Below are 17,272 nucleotides of genomic sequence, written 5' to 3' on the forward strand. Positions count from 1 at the left end.
ATGCCTGGTGCATTAAGAGTCTTCATTTTTGTGATCTCTAAGTAGGAGAGGTTCTTTCAAAATAGGTAAATATTTAAAACAGTAAAGCTTGTTAAAGAATTTTGCATTACTCATATAAATAAGTGACTCGAATCTAGAATGTTGTTTGATACGTAGGTAATGACAGAACTTCTTTTCAGTAATTTAGTCTGTAAAGATAATCAGAGCAGCAGTTTTTCATGTAAGTAGGAGTGGGCAGATTGAGTAGATGTAGGCAGCAAGAGGCTTGGAAAATTCATTATGTTACTTCTATGGAAATGCACTGTGTTTTTAAGCCTGTGAGACTGAAAGTGTGACCTGAATTTTTGGTAATTCTTGAAGTTTATGGGTAATTCTGTAATAATCAGTTTTTCCTGTAGCAAAAATAAGTTTAATTCCAAATGCTAACAGGGCTTATGAGGTTTCTGATCATGTCTTTTGGATGATACAAAATTTAAGGCATTTATGACAGTGTGCATTTACATGAAAATGTAGTGCTTGCATCACAGTCAAATTCAGCTTAGACTGGATTTCAGCTACCACTTGAACCAAACAGCATAAAAATTGATGCACCTGGAAGACAGTAAAATGGCGGGACATACTGCAGTGCAAGCAAGCACTGGCTGCTGCTTCAAAGCCTTGTGTAGAGACTTTAACCTACAGGTAGGTTGGAAAAACTCAGATGCTGTAGAATATTTCCAAAAGATCATAAAACTCCCTCTTTAAAGCTGAACTTCATGTAGTCAGTACATTTCCAGTTCTGGAGAAAAGGAGGAGTTGATTCTGGTCTGTTTTGAAATAATGCATCTTAAAGCAGAGAGCTGAGGAAACAGCTGAAAGTAAGATTATAGTCTTTACATTATGCATGTTTATGTTTAAAGTCTTAATACATAATGTCATACATTCAGTGTTAAGCAGTGTGTGTTGTGAAGAAGTCACTTGTCTGTTAATTCTGCTACAGTGTCGGTAACACCTGGAGTTTAAAGCTCTGGTTTTATTGTGCTGATGAGTGGTAGAGGCTGGAGTTTTAGATCTTAGCTACAAATTCAAGTCCATCAATTACTGACCGTGGAACAAAAGGGTAAAAATGAGTCAATTGTGAACTGGAATTAACATTCATTAAGGTACTTCACTATTTAGATAAGTGTATGAAAATCACATTTTCATTTTTGAAGAAAGTAATCTGTTATGTCGTGGATCTTTTCCTGTGAAGGAAGAGTGCTTGGTCTACAGAAACAGTCTTTTTCACTGGTGTTTAAATAGGCTTATATTAGTAGAGGAAGAAATGTGGCAAGACATTTAGAAATAACTGACATTTTTACAGGGTAGGAATTCCTCATTTGTGTCATTTGTTTGTGTATTCAGTTTCTCCCTAGGAACTTCTGTTCAAAGTTCATCTATGAAGGCTCTTTTTTATTAAGCCACAGGATTTCCTTCTTTCTGCAGTAAAATATTATTGTATAGTAATACTGTAATGTAAAAAGATGAGACATGTGAATTACCTCAACTTCCCTTGAATACTTAAATCACTTCTATTTGAAGACATACTCAATTTTACTGACAAATGTATGGATTTAATTACATTATGCTGTGTAGAATAATTTTGGGAAAAAAATCTTTATCAGATTTATTTTCATCATGTTGCAGAGGAGGAAAAAACTAAGGCTGAGAGGTTAAGAGTTCAGTCTTGTTCCTGTAAGGCTTTACTGCTTATCTCCTCCAGGGGTTACTGTGTGAAACTTTTGTGTCCAGAAGGGAGATTGGGTGAGAAACTAATAGAACTGTTGACAGTGAGTACATCATCAGAATCTCAAAACTTTTAGCTAAAGAGACACAAAAGTAACAGATAAGAAAAATACTAGAGCTAGAAAACAGACATCTTCGTTGTACAATACAATACCTTTTCTTAAAATACCTTTTATTATTTGTATAATAAAATACCTTGTTTTTCAGAAAATAATAATTATTGACGTCCTGTGTTTCATGGTGTTTTTGATTGGACTCAGGTTGCTAAACTCCAAGTTTAGATCTTTAGCATGACAAATAGTGAGTTCAGTCTGACTGTTTTAGTTCTTCTGTTGCTGAGGTTGAATTTATCTCCTATGGCATGACACATCAATAACTAGTTGCCACTCTTGTCTTGATCAGACAAAGCACTCTAAGGCTACGTACATTTTATTCTGCTGATTCTGTTCTCCTTGCAATTCAGTTCAGAATTTTCCAAACTTGTTAGTTTGCATTAGTTAATTAAAAAACTATTAGTTTTAGAACTTGAAAGAAAAAATAGTAGAAGGAAAATAATGGTACCAAGCTTACCAGTGAATAGGTTTATAATCTGAGAACATTTTTGTATTCTGCTTTATATAGCTACCTGTTTTCTTTTTCTGGATGTGAGTTGCCAGTACGACTCTGAGCAGCATTTACATTGTTTTCATAAATGCAAGTTAACCTAGTTTTACTTAACTATTAGTCGCAATTAATATGTCACAGGAAATTGAGTATTTCACAGAGCTATTTTCACAAAACCATGCACCTTGCAGTTCATTTTTTTAATCAACACACTATGTAGTGTTTCTCACTGTAATTTGATTTAAATGTGTAAAGCTAGGTGAGCCTTATATTCTAATCACATCAGTTATGTTAATGATTTATCTCTGATAAAATAAAATCAATATGATGCTGTTTCCTTCAAGGCATGACCAAGGTTAAAGTAGGCAAAGAAGATTCTTCATCTACTGAATTTGTGGAGAAAAGAAGAGCAGCTCTAGAAAGGTAATGTGTGTATCTAACTAAAATTTATTTAGGCTCAGAATTACTTGCAGTATACTACATGGGTTCTGTAATTGCAACACTGGTGATCTGTCCTTAAGTGAATCCTGGGGACTGTATAGAACTGTCAAATTTTTTAGTAGAAATTGACTAATTCCCGTTAATAACAGGAAGAGTAGCTCTATTCACAGAAAAGATTATAGCTGACTTGTTTCAGGCTTAAAATTAAGATGGCAGAGGTACATAAATAAAACTACCATTAGAATCTTATATAGACATTTTGGGTTGAAAGAATTAAAACACTTAGAGTAATGTATTTATCCCATAGCAAATCAGCTGTTGGGCAGGAAGGCAGGTGAAGAGGCCTTCAATCACTTGAAAGTCAAATGGGCTTCTGATGACATTGCTGTGACTTGCTGAGTTTTGGCATAAGAGATACTGCATCTCTGTCACCCAGCACTGATATATAGCTGATACTGTCAAAGTATCTTTGTCAGGAAGGGGTCCTGTCCCTGGTATACTGCCACCTTAACCTTAACTTGTACTTCATACAGAGTATGGAACAAGGGAAAAAAGTTGGGCAATCTGATGTGTAAAATAGTTTAACTGCAATCCTTATCTTCTTCAGGAAAAGAAACAGATAAGGATCTGGTAAACATACCTAGTGGAGGGTGGATAAAAAATTATGCTTGAGGTCTAAGCAGATGTGCGGAAGAAAAAAAGGAATGAGTTACATTGAATTGTATTTGTGCATGTATGAGAACTAAATGGATTGAAGACTCTTGTCTATCCAGCACATAGATAGTTTATATGTAGACTAGAATCAACTAACTTGTCCAATATTCCCTATAAATCTAAAGTAAACCAGCCAGAATTACCTGTAACACAAAGACTGTCCACTGCAGTGCACAAAAATGTTTAAACAAGTTCTTTTTTTTTTCTGGAATAAGCAGGTTAATATAGGAGTCCTCACTCAGCTGTTTAAAATAAGAAGCATATTGTTTTCCCACTGTGCAACATAGATATGACAGGCCCCACATTAAGGAGTTTCTGGTGTAAACAAACTGTGTTGTGAAACACTACCCAACCTTTAGTATGTTACATTGTGGTATGAAGTGCATGGCACTGTATTAGATTCAGTCAGGCACGTTAGATCTGTTCTGCTACCTGATATTTTAATTTTTAAAATCATAGGTATCTACAACGTACAGTAAAGCACCCAACCTTGCTACAGGATCCAGATTTGAGACAATTCTTGGAAAGTTCTGAGGTATTTTAGAACTTTATATTAAAGTTCCTTTAACTTCTCTTATTTATTTCTAGATATGGTATCCTACCAAGCAATATATTCACTCTATATTGAGACCTAATCCTCTAAATTAATATGAAATCAAATTGGACCATACCCTTCATGGCTAGAATGGCAGAGGCTACTTAGGTAATGGTGTGCCTCAGGCTCTGGTAAAACTTACAGGCTAGTGACAAAATGCGATTTGCTGTATAGTGACTTCTCAAATGATTCAGTCTTATCAGTTCTGATGCTTTTTAAGTAAGATCCAAAATTAAACTTCCAAGCTGGCTTGCAAGCAGCTCTCTCACATCTAGGAATTCAGCTTGAGGTATATTAGTAGGATAATGTGAAAATGCTGGCAGTGCTGTTCACCAGGCTAGGTATTTTTGTAAATAAGGATTTCAGTTGCCTGTACTATTAATCTGGTACCTTTCACAATATTAAATACATTGTTAAAGATACAATGTATGTCTTTATAAATGTGCATAGTGTTTTCACTCTAATACTGAACTGTGTTTTGGCTAATGTCAGTATCTTAGTTATATTAATAAGTCACAGAGGCCTCCCTACTGACAAAAGCATCAATAGATAACTTACAGTGGGTTTGTCAATGCTGCTGACAGACAAAACATCACATGAAGGGTAAATGGTCTGACATAGGGACCACCTTGTATAGCATATACAATCTAGCCTGAATAATAATATCAATTAAATTTAAAGTTTGTTAATTTAACTCCGAGTGTGTCTCAGTACCAAAGAAGATAACATATTTGAGGTACGTTTATAGCTTTATATTGAAAAGCAAAAAGTCATCAACCTTTTATTATCAGCATGCAGTGCATGTGCTGCATTACAATTAAATGTGTAACAGAATTTCCTTTGTCTAATTTGTTATAAATCTAAGCTTTTCTGTTCCTGTAGTGGCAGTTTGTTTATTGTAGCATATAGGTGGCCATTTAGGACATTTGGCTAGTTCATAACAGCTTTGGACAAGTGGTTTGTTTGTTCCATTTAAATGTAAAGATGTAGAAGAAAAGTAAATAGTCTATATTTTTAAGTTTTCCTCTTGAGAATGTAGAAGTAGTAAATTTGAGAAATTAGATTCCACTATATTGAAACACATAGGACTAAAGAAAACACTATATCCTTTTCTTTCCCCCCTGTGCCCAGTTAAACCTCCATCCTTTTAACCAGTCTCTTTGCCCTTATTTGTCATTCAATTCCAGCTGCCGAGAGCAGTTAACACCCAGGCTCTGAGTGGAGCAGGAATATTGAGAATGGTGAACAAGGCTGCCGACGCTGTCAACAAAATGACAATCAAGATGAATGAATCGGATGCAGTAAGAGCTGATTTTTCGGCTTGAATAATGAGATGAATTAATGAGCCTCAACAATTGCATTTTAAAGCTGTAGAAGTAGAAAATGGGTTATTAATTTCCTTATTGGCTTGAATTCTTAGCTGTATCAGTTGACCACCCTGGAAGTACCTGGATAATTTGCTTCTTTAGAACCAGAAATATTTTTGGTAATCTAATTTGTAATGCTTGACTCTTTCATCTTTTGTCAGTGGTTTGAAGAAAAACAGCAGCAATTTGAGAATCTGGATCAGCAGCTTAGGAAGCTTCATGCCAGTGTTGAAGCATTAGTCTGCCACCGAAAAGGTAACTTTACTTTTACATGAACCTTAGGAAATGGTGATGAAACAAGAGCTGAGCATGTCAGAACTCTTAACTAAAATAGTTACACAATATATTTTAGTACAAAAATTTTCTACTTGTATCTTCTATTTTAAACTGCTCTAGTATTTTTGTATACCTGCCTTTAATTTTAAATTTAAGCAGGGTATCTGTCATTCCTAGAGTCACTCTAATGATCTAGCATATTTTTTTCCCTTGCACAGTGTCATTATCAGACCTAGCAAATGATTCTACTACAGTAGACATCCATAAATTTATCTTTAGGTCTCATGGCAAGAGTAATTTCTTTCTGAACAAAAAGTGGCTGCGTAAATCCATTTAAACATCTTTTGGTTCAGTATTGCTCTGTTAACTGAGTTTAAGTGCTTACACAGGAATATCTTATTCTTGATTTAGTCTGCATAATGATATACTCTCAAGCTACTGTTAAGGTAGACTTTTTCTGGGAAGATAAGTAGTCATAGAATATCAGCTTTTTGTTTGCTTATTTTAGATAGAAGCAAAACGTAATAACCTGCAATAACCTGTGCTGCTCTTTGACAGACATGGATTTCTATCAGGTTATTAAAAAAACCCAAACATAATAAAAACCAAACCAAACAAGAAAAAACCCTAAACATACCACAATTTTGAATCTGTAGCTCAAGAAGACCCTAAGTGTGCTTTCTGATAATATTTTAGTATGTTAAAATATGATGCTACCTTTGAATACTTCCAAAATATTTGAAAATGTCATAAGTTGCTTTCTCATAATTCTAATCAAGAATTGCTCTCTGCAGTAAGAATATCTTTAGCCACCTATCTTCAAGGCTAAGGAGTATTTAAGAAGTAATGAAAAATGGAAATCTTTATTTACGGTTGATTTGACACCTTATAGATTTGGAGAAGTGTTGGATCATTGTGTTTTTTCTAAGAGTTGTGTTCAAATTGTAAAGGTTTTAAATATCTGAAGACGGCTTCCTTCTGCAATCACTTCTGGTGTTCTGATGGTTCTGCAGGAGCAGCAAAATTGCAAACTAACCTGAAGTAATTTGGACCAAACATTTGTTCAAAGGTCTTTCATGGAACTAAACTTTGTACAGGATTACTTACATGGGATTTGAGACAATTGCACCAGTATTTGTTAATAAATAAGCCCAAAACTTCACTTCCACAGATGCTGATAGTATGTGAGCTTCGGTTGTTTTTTATTTTAAGGCATGTCAGAATGTGACAATGCATTACAGTATGCACATGTAAAAGTTACTTAAAGTCAATAAACAGCCCAACAGAAGTAAATTCTACTCATGGGAGTGGTGATTTTGTGAAAGGGTTGGTTTTGTTTCTGTGCTGAACTAAATGGAAAATTTGTGCTGTAAACCTGTTAAAATTGTTCTGAAAATTTGCTCTGTGGGTGACTTAGCTTTTGTTTTGTCAGTTTGCATTTTCTCTGAAGTAGGCAATTGGATGATACTGAAGTGAGTTTGCCTAATTGTGGTTTCATTGTGATGTCCTTGTGTATCTTACTGTGATCTTTACCTTAATTTCAGTTGGTCAAGTAAACCTCTGCTCCACTGATATATGCTGCAGAGTAATATAATAAATTAACTAAATCATGCTGAACATTACTCCTGTGTTTCAGAGCTTTCAGCCAACACCGCTGCCTTTGCTAAAAGTGCTGCCATGTTAGGTAACTCGGAGGACCACACTGCTCTGTCTAGAGCTTTGTCTCAGCTTGCAGAGGTTGAGGAAAAGATAGATCAGTTGCATCAAGAACAAGCTTTTGCTGATTTCTATGTGTTCTCAGAACTGCTTGGTGATTACATTCGTCTGATTGCTGCAGTAAAAGTGAGTACTACTAGGAAAAATACTGATTTAGCATTTAAAGTCACATTCTTCGGCATATGAGTGTGTGCATTTGCTCATATAACACACTTAAGTTTTTGCCTGATGTTCTAGCGGGGTAAAGTGAAAGCATTCATGAGTTATTCCAGTGATAAAAATGGCTGTGATCAAAGATGTGAATGAAGTGGTTAGATCCAGAAAAAATGGAAATCTACTTTGAGCAATACTGATTTTGTACAGTATTTGGGGATACTGTACTGTACTGTGTCTAAGCCTACAGCACCTGTTTATTTCAGATTACTTACTGTTACAGTAAGCATACATAAATACAGAAGAACATAATTTAGTGTTCTGTATTTAACAGATAGCCAGTAATGTCTTTAAATGAGAAAAAAACTCAATTTGTGGATCTACATTTCATTTTAAAAAATATTCAATTTAAGTGTAAGCTATGCTGCACAGCATGATTATGTTTAGACATGAGAACAGGTATCTGTGAATTCCTTCCAGAAATACCTTTGAACTTACCAGGTTGTTGGAAGTACATGTGTTTCTTTTGACGTTGTTTCTCTTTTTTTTGTTATATGCGTACTTCACTTCTGCTGCCTTAGTCTGTGCTAACATAAATGTGTTGCTGAAAATGCATGTAATACATACACATGAACAGTTTGCTAGTATCTGCAGTTAGAGAATTGTTTGCATGATAGAGCACTTTATATATATATATATATATATGATTGTTTTGGTAGTGCTTTGATAAAATGAGGGACATAAAATGATATGGAGCACTGAAGTGTCTGCTCTGAAAAGGGTTCTTGAACAGCCTGTCATTTGTGGAAGGTATTGAACTGTGCAAGCATGATGTCAAGTGAAATGCAATACATGGTAGACACGCTAAGGTTTCTTTGAGTATACTACTTGTTTCAGCTTTATGCTAGAATTATTTTTTTCCTGCTGAGAATTTAGATAGGCCTAACAATTCCAGTTGTTCAAGAAGTTTGTCTATTCTCACAGGGTGTGTTTGACCATCGAATGAAATGCTGGCAGAAGTGGCAAGATGCTCAGGTCACTTTACAAAAAAAACGTGAAGCAGAAGCAAAGCTCCAACTAGCCAACAAACCTGATAAATTACAGCAAGCTAAAGATGAGATAAAAGAGGTAATGTTATCAATTATTTTGGAGGTCAGACTTTCTGCATCAGCTCATTCATTCTGCATTAATGCTGCTTTATGCCATTTTTGTTTACAAATCACTTACTTGCTGTTTCCCATATTTACTGAAATTTTTAAAAATAATTTACTTAAAGCACTAAATGTGTGCAATTTTTACTCATTATAAGATCTGTAAGACAGTTAATACTGTCTTTACAGTCTGGGAGATGGGAGGGAGGGAACATGGACAAGTTGATGCTTTTAACTGCTAACAGCTCACTTGGATAGGCAGAGGAGCATTTCTTGGTTTCTAAGCTGACTGGGTAAATCCAGCAAAGACAGCTAATAGAGAGCTATTCCTATGTTTTGCTTAAATATGCAGCTTTTCTACCCATATATATATGCATGTATATATGGTGTAATTTCAGTAAAAATAAATCTAACATGTTGAAGTGTCATAATTTATACACTTTTTCTATCATGCTTCACTAAGGAAATTGAAGAGGTAGGACAACTTAATTATTTAACACTAATGCATTCTGAGTATGCTCTAGTGCTCTCCCATTAAATAATGGAAGAATGTTATTGCAGACTTCAAGCTCTTTTACACAGTTGCTTTGTTTGGCTTCGTCATTGGTCACTAACCACATGCTCCTTTGTTCTTTTTGCCCTTTGATATATTTCACATACAGTATTTAAATTACTCATTAACTTGATTTTCTTTTCCTTAAAGAAGTCCTTTGTTTACTGAGAAAACCTGCAATTACTCTTGTGTGACCACATTCTTGTTGATTGCCTCTACTGATGCACAGTAAATTTCCTGATTACTGGTAGCAGTGGGAAATAGTGGTTGTTTCCCAGTCCCGATATTAAAGCAATTACTTTCTTCTCAAGGAATTCTTTTTCCTGCATTATTGGATAACTAGAGAACATTTTTAGTAAACCCACAGTTTGAGTGTGCCAGTTGAAAATCTCACTGGAACAGAAATATGTTGAGAATTGCTGAATTCTGTAATAGTGGACCCTCTGGCAGAAGAATTGCAAAGTGGAAGCCTAAGCAGCTTGAGCATCATCCATGACTTAGTTGGTTTTTTTGGGTAAAAGGACAATGGATGGTCCTAGAGATACCTTATTGAATGAGAAATTTCTCGGGTCAGATACTATAAAATGGCAAACTGTTACCCAATAAAAATTCACATAGGACCTGGGCATGATGAAACTGAAATGTAGAATTCATTAGGCCTATGGAAGCTTTCACAGAAATCTCAGGCACCTCTGTTTGAAGTGGTAGGAAGGTATGGGCAATCCTTAACTGTGTTTTATACTGTTTAGTTACTAGCTAACTGTTCAGGCTGATCTTCCAAGAAGATACTATTATGACTTACTAAAAAGCTTCATAATGTATATATAAAAGGGCAGTCAGGGAACTGTGAATAAATATATACTAAAAATATAAATATGGAGAAGTTTATTGGAACATAGATGATGTTTATCTCATACCACAGTAGAAACTTGACACTGCATCACAAAATGCTTTTGTGAAATAAGTAGCACCACTGGATTGCTAACAGCCAGATGATACATTGAAGCATGTTGCTTCCCTGCTACTTTTTTCTGATGATGATGAATGTTACTGAATGTATTCGTTCTCAGTTAATATGTTGAGATGAACAGATACAGTTACATTTCAAAGAACTGCTCACCTGCCGTGGGGCTCTCCGTTTATCTACGCAACCAACTTAACAATGCAAATAGATGTGTAAAAGCAGTTACAGGGCCACATAGATGCTGATGATCCTTCTTGTCTAGCTGGGTTCTTTTCACAGAAACCAGGAGAAACAATCTAGTGTCATATATTGTTACAGGAATGCAATGTTCCCAATATGGCATAAACCCATAACAAACATCTCTTCTTCTGAATTTTCCTCTAGTGATCTTCTTTCCTGCAGTAATGTTTCTAGTCCAGCTTTCTGTGAAAACAGTTGCCACTGAAAAAGATGGCTTGTGCTTTGGAAAGCAGATAAGCACATCCTCAGAGGCTTGTCATTTGCAACAGAAATATGATAGCAATAATCAAATACCTGACCAGAGGCAGAGATGAAGGTTTACTCATCTCTTCTGGAATTAGGAAAGTATGGGGAACTAACTTGAGACTCTTCCAAGCTTGATTGGACAGGTTTAGGTTCCTTGGTATGAAGTTTATAAAGGGAATAGTAAGTAAAGCCTTCCAGATCCATTTTGTTTTCTAAATAATATTTTTTAAATGTTCTTAATAGCTGTACTAAGATATTTTAACATTTTATCTACAGATAGCATTGGCTTAAAGATACCTTTGTTGTAACTGATCTGATGACATCCTAAAACACAAAGCTGAAATTGTTACTGTAAGATTTTCTTTTAAATAGGCCAAAACAATCAAATAGGTCCTTTTAGCTCTTAAGTGACTATCAGTGTGCTAAAAAAATTACAGGTAGACTGAATGGACAACACAAAATCTTACCTCTGTATGTCTTTCCTTTGCCAGTGGGAGACAAAAGTTCAGCAAGGGGAAAAAGATTTTGAACAGATCTCCAAAACCATTCGCAAGGAAGTGGGAAGATTTGAGGCATGTATAATTTTTTCCAAGTAAATGACAGTTCTACTGTACATAATATTAACAATATAAGTAAAATTTGTTAAGAAGTTAATACACCATAATTTATTTATTAACAGAAGGAACGAGTGAAAGACTTTAAAACTGTTATTATCGAGTACTTAGAGTCGTTAGTGCAAACACAACAGCAGGTAAGATAAATTTTAAGCTTTGTACAAGTTAATAAATAATACATGCTGTATTATTTTAGTTAGAAAAATATGGGCTTTAAGCTCAGCTGTTTCTAAAACATTAAGAGCTACTAGTCTGTGCTGTATTGGTGAATGATTGCAGTTTCCCAACCCATGCAGAACTGTAATTCCATGAAGCAACAGAGAAGTTCCCTTAGGGATATGGGCAAGCAGAGGGTTATCTTGCTATCTTCTCAAACTGAATTAGTACTTTTACTTTGAGATTGGAGTAAATTGTAATCAATATGTACTTACACTTACTGAAGAGACTTGGATTCTTAAATGTTTATTGCTCTTTTTAAAAAATATAAAATATTATTGGATATTGAATATTAGAAAGTATTAAATATTGAATATTGGAAAGTATTTAAACACTGAGAAGTGGGTCTTGTTACTAGGAAAAGTCCAGGCTCTTTTTTCTGCTCATGGCAGGAATAGAACCCTCCAGCTTTGTTTAATTTAAAAAACCTGAAAAAAGGTTTTAATTTAAAAAACCTGAAAAAAGGTGTCTTCAGTGGTAAGAAGAAGTGGCTGATCTTTCAAAAAAATCTGTAGCATTTTATTCTATAACATTGTGTTCAACATATGGCAACATATCCATAGTTATGAGGAGATTTGTGTGCCTAATACTTGCGTTTTTTCTTGCACTATGTAAAAATATTAATGAATAAGTACCTACATTCTAACTTTGTCTCGTGGAGGCAAGTTTACTGCAAGAGGAGGTAGGTATGCATTGTGGTTTTCAACATTTAGTACCTAATGAGTGATTTTCCCTTTCCTTCAAGCTAATAAAATACTGGGAGGCATTCCTACCTGAAGCCAAAGCCATTGCCTAAAAGAATATTCCAAATGAGAAGACACTCTGGATGTTTGTCCTGGATAAAACTAAATTCCACAGTGAAATCACTTTAAATCATCTAAATAAACCACTATATATTTTATGAATTAACATGTGGCTTTTTTTATATACCACAGCATTTTATTAACAAGCTGCATGTCCTGACCCTCTTTGAAGTGGACTGTGGCATGATGTTCTGCAATACATTGCTGAATTGAACACTATTGTGTCTTAATCCTTGCACTAAAACGTGCACTGCAAGGCCAGAAAGCTGATATTTTTGTTCTCTACAACACAATGTTCTGTAGTATGTTTACCTGATCTTTATGAAACAAATTTAATTGCATTGGTAATGTTCACTTAAACATTCCTGTACAAAATCATGTTTTTGTGATTACAATAATAAAGAGATGTACCTTGTGAAATGTTAAACACTGAGTGCTTGTGTCTGTTGATACTTGCTGGTGTTCTTAGGAGTACTGTCTAGAGCAAATTAAGATATATCCAGCGCAAACCCAGCATTTTGCAAAGAGTGATGGAGAAGGTATTAAAGATTAACAAACAATTACCCATGGTAAACTGTTCTGGTTTTTAATTCTAAATCTCTTCGATGTTCTTTCACTTGAAGTTATCACTGCCTTGGCGAATTCTACTGTGTTAGTATTCAGAGGGTCAAAAGACATGCTTGGGCAATAGACATGTAAACTGAAATCTTCTTCAAGTTTTTACAAAGCTTCTGCAGAATTAAAATCACCTGCTTGGTTAAACACTGATTTTGATCTTACTGGACTGACACACTGCATCAGCTGTATTCAGTTGTCATCTCAGGATACAAAAATGAAAAAAAACATCTTGCAGTAATTCTGGTAATAGTTGAGGGAAAAAGTGGGTAATTTAGCTGAGTGTTTGATAGTCGTAAGAGCTAGTATTCTGTTTGGATTTTCTTCAGTAGAAAATATATTTGAAGGGACTGGTTATACCTTTTGCATGAAATCAGAGCACGTAAACATTTTTCTGAAATACACAATATTAATGTAAGATGTGATGTCCTGTCATTTTAATGACATACTGAGCTTGTTGATATATTAGTATTAATGTTAACAAATTTTAGGCAAATATACTCGCATAAAAAAGCATGAGAAGCAGTTACTTTCAGCTAATCATAAGACTGCAGGATGAACACATGAATTTGTATTGTTTGGGGTCAAATATAAAAGAGCACATAATACCATTTCTGAACAGAATGGAAACCTCCATTCGACTGGAAGGTCATACTCTATTTTTACAATAAAGTTAGTGTAAACTTGATTAGTATTTGCCATTGTTTCTCTACTTACCTCTCTTAACTCAGTATTTCAAGGAGTTTTCAAGGGAACTAGAACAGAAAAACCCTCACCAACATTTATCAAGCCTAAATTAAGCTTCTTTTTAAATGGTTAAATGCCAAAGCCTTAAGTGAGTAATACCTTATGCATCAGTGTTTGTTCCATCATTGATCTTAAAACTGCCTTTTGAAGAGCTCAAGTATGCAGGAGATCTATGACGAAGAAACTGATCTAGGCATAAGACTGTAAAGTGTTACAGTGTACTTAATGCTGGCTTACTTGCTGCTCATTAAAATTGACCAACAGCTCAGTATTAAACTTACTGCTCACAATATATACTGCTTACACTGAAATTGATATTTCCACAACTAAAAGACTCAGTTTGGACATGGCAAGGTCAAAAATAGGTAAACATATCCTTTCATGATTTTCTTTTCTTTTTTCTTTATTTTTTCTTTTTTCTCTAAGTGCCCAGCTTTCTTAGCTCTTGATCTCTTTTTGCTTCCATCAGGGTTAGAATTCATTTGAATGATGGATCACTTTTCTTCTCTTGTGACAAGAGAATAAGAAAGTCGGCTAGCCAGGATTAGTTTGGCCGTCCATACCAGTCAACTGAAAACAAGAATGAGTTGTGCAAGTTTTTCTCAAAACCAGAAGCCTTTTGGGGAACAAAAGGATAATGGCATATCTGGAGTTCACTGTCACACAGGGTTGGTTGCTAATACAAAAGATTCTAGGGGTTTTTTTCCATCACAAGGTTAGCTTGAGGAGAATATCCAGATCAGCTGTTACATTTGGCTAGCATAAACTCTTGCTGTTTCAAGAAGCCGTTAATGATCCTGAGATTGGCTCAATTATCTGATAATGCCAAGGCTCTGGGTTCAAGTTCCAGATGGGTGATTCATTTAAGAATTGGACTTCATGATCTTTGTGGGTCTCTTTCAACTCAAAATATCCTGTGATACGGAAATTTATTTTGTTTTTCTTCCCCTGCATTGTGAAGATTGGAGATCTGGTTACCATCTTTCCTCATCTGATTAACATCCATATTAGCAGAAAAATTTCTCAACCCAAGTGAATGGAGGTATTACTGAACTCTTTCCTGTGTGGACCTCACTACTAGCTATTGTACTAGATTTAAGTGTGCATTTCATTAAAACTACAAGCCAATGTACCGCTGAAGAATCACTAGCATAAGCAAAAAGTATATGTTTGCAAAATTATGAACTGCATTTGGAATACTGTATGAAAGACAAAGATGCTACTGAATTCTAGTTTACCTTTTAGGTTAAAATAGAATGCAGATATTTGCAACAAATTCTTCTATTCATCATGTCCATCATCCTTTTTAAATTAAGTGTAAATAACATAAAGTGACTCAAATTGAAGACATTGTTATTTCTTTCTTAAGCTGATGTTCAGTGTACAGTAAGTCTGTAATTCTTTCATCACTATCCCTTTTAAAACAGAATATTCTGCTTTCCTATCAATTATTCTTTGTTCTACCTCTCCTAGGTTATTTCCCTCTGAAAGCCTCATATGGGAGTTTGTTTCAGCTTCTGTGGAGTTCATGCCCCAAATATGTCAGTTTCTTTCAAACTGTGGAGATGAGCTGCTGGCTGGTAGGTCTTGTACATCTAAGAGAACAGGCAACATCTACTAAATTTATGTGTACAGTGAATTGATTGTCTCAAGGAAAAAAAATAGAAAAAAAACCCATTGGGGTTATATTTTTTCTCTCCTTTCACTTTAGAGTAGAACAGGCTATGTAATAATCTTAATTTGTGGGAAAATATGAGACTATTACAAATGTGGGGGAAAAAAGCCAATATTTTAACTGGTTGGAAGCTGAATTTTCAGGTTGTTCAGAATGTTACTTATTACCTGCTAGGACAATTCTTCCTTTTTTTAAAATTCTTGTCTTCCATAGTTGAATCAATGATAGTAATTGCAAATTGTAACTTGTTAGTAATCTTTGGACTTTACGGGTCCAAAAGGAAGGGAAGGAAATCATTCCTTCCCTTCCCCCTCCCCCACCCCAGAGCAGTGAGGAAGTTATTAACAAAGGAGAGGGGTATAAAATAATCCAAATTTTTTTTTCTCTTATTAAGAAAGAAGAGTACACAAAGCAGTGTAGGCAGACCTGTCCTAGGATATTCATATGCAAGCTAAAATTAAAGAAATAGACAATGGAAATTGAAGGGCAAGAAAAGACTGGAGATAAACAATTTATCTGTGATTAAATTTTGTGAGTTGACTTAAAATTAGTTTTTTAGCGATTGAAAAATTGACAAACTTAGATTGTGATCTAATTAAGGACTGTTTTTTGATCTGGCCTCTTGTTTTGATGTGTATTTTACTTATCGCTTAGATTAGAATATTTGTATGGGTTTCTTTGCCTACTTCTATTCTGGAAATTAGCCATTCAGAAAGTCCTTGAATCATGAGAATTAGTGGAAAGTGATCTTTCAAATTTGCCCGTAATTATTCCTTTTTCTCTCCTGTGAATCATTCTAACATGATGGATGCTAAATTCCCCCTCTCTGTATGAGGAATTGCGTAGTGATTCTTTTGGAAATAAACACAGAAGTGGCCAGTAAAGGGGCAGATTGATGGTTCCTAATTTCTGTAATTATGGACAGTTAGGTAGAATCTGATGACAGGGAATAGTTACAGCTGGAGTTACAGTATATTATGAATTAATTTTATATTCTGGATCAAGGTAATTTAAGAATAAAACCCAAGATATTGATAGGTGCCACAACACCCAGCACTGAAGACCAACACCTCCTAGAGTACTTTTGAGAGTCTGCTCAACAGATGAATTTGAAGACAGTCTATGTCACTGGTAGCAGTAGAGTTCAACCATTTTACAGTTTCACTTTTAGGATTACTAACATAATTTTAATGCACATTATGCCAGTTCAAGTCAAGCTACATTTGAAGTATTTCCACCTTGCTTTGTGTTTTGTGGGAAGAATTATTGTAATATCTGTGCAGTTAGCTTTTAAAGACCTGGATGGTTTCGAACACACTTTAATAGCATTCTATGAACTACTGTTTCTTAAATTTTTGATCTTCGGTGTGTTAGACAGAAAGACAATCTTGGCCAGCCAGCCATGGGAAGAAATCCTTTTTCTTTCTTCAGATGTAACTTTAAAGATTAGCCAACTAATGATGATATATTGTGTAAATTAAGTATTTAACATTCCAAAACATATTGACGTATTTGAATTCAGCTCACCATGTAATCTTCCTTGTTCCTCTTGGCTGATGCACAGTCAAAAGTTCCATTATATTCTATTGAATTTGAAACCAGATTAATGTCTAAAACGTTTCTTTGTTAATAAGTTATATTAAAGAGAAAAGTACCTTTTTGAAATTACTGCTTATTAGGTTGCAAACAGCCACAAACAGTGCTCCTATGAAATTCTTCGACTGACTTCTCAGCGTAAATGCATTATGGCACAAGTGGTGTCCTAAGACTTATTCCTCTGGTTTTTATTAGAGGGAGAATAGAAACTATAATTAAAGAC

At 34.8% G+C, this 17,272-nt stretch overlaps 1 protein-coding gene across 2 annotated transcripts in view; it reads left to right on the plus strand.

Moving 5' to 3' along the window:
• SNX2 (sorting nexin 2) overlaps positions 1 to 12,843 on the plus strand; it is a 29,643-nt gene extending 16,800 nt beyond the window's left edge. The window contains exons 7-16 of one of the 2 annotated variants that reach the window (XM_058043482.1): positions 2,712 to 2,790; positions 3,982 to 4,057; positions 5,305 to 5,418; positions 5,646 to 5,739; positions 7,397 to 7,602; positions 8,614 to 8,757; positions 9,244 to 9,255; positions 11,275 to 11,355; positions 11,463 to 11,534; positions 12,359 to 12,843. In XM_058043482.1, coding sequence (XP_057899465.1) covers positions 2,712 to 2,790; positions 3,982 to 4,057; positions 5,305 to 5,418; positions 5,646 to 5,739; positions 7,397 to 7,602; positions 8,614 to 8,757; positions 9,244 to 9,255; positions 11,275 to 11,355; positions 11,463 to 11,534; positions 12,359 to 12,409 — 929 coding nt within the window. In that variant the 3' untranslated portion in view covers positions 12,410 to 12,843. The remainder of the gene's footprint in view (positions 1 to 2,711; positions 2,791 to 3,981; positions 4,058 to 5,304; positions 5,419 to 5,645; positions 5,740 to 7,396; positions 7,603 to 8,613; positions 8,758 to 9,243; positions 9,256 to 11,274; positions 11,356 to 11,462; positions 11,535 to 12,358) is intronic. The other variant, XM_058043483.1, reaches the window with a different exon arrangement.
• The last annotated feature ends 4,429 nt before the right edge of the window (positions 12,844 to 17,272 follow it).

This window comes from Melospiza georgiana, chromosome Z (genome assembly GCF_028018845.1).
Source record: "Melospiza georgiana isolate bMelGeo1 chromosome Z, bMelGeo1.pri, whole genome shotgun sequence".
Taxonomy (NCBI): domain Eukaryota; kingdom Metazoa; phylum Chordata; class Aves; order Passeriformes; family Passerellidae; genus Melospiza; species Melospiza georgiana.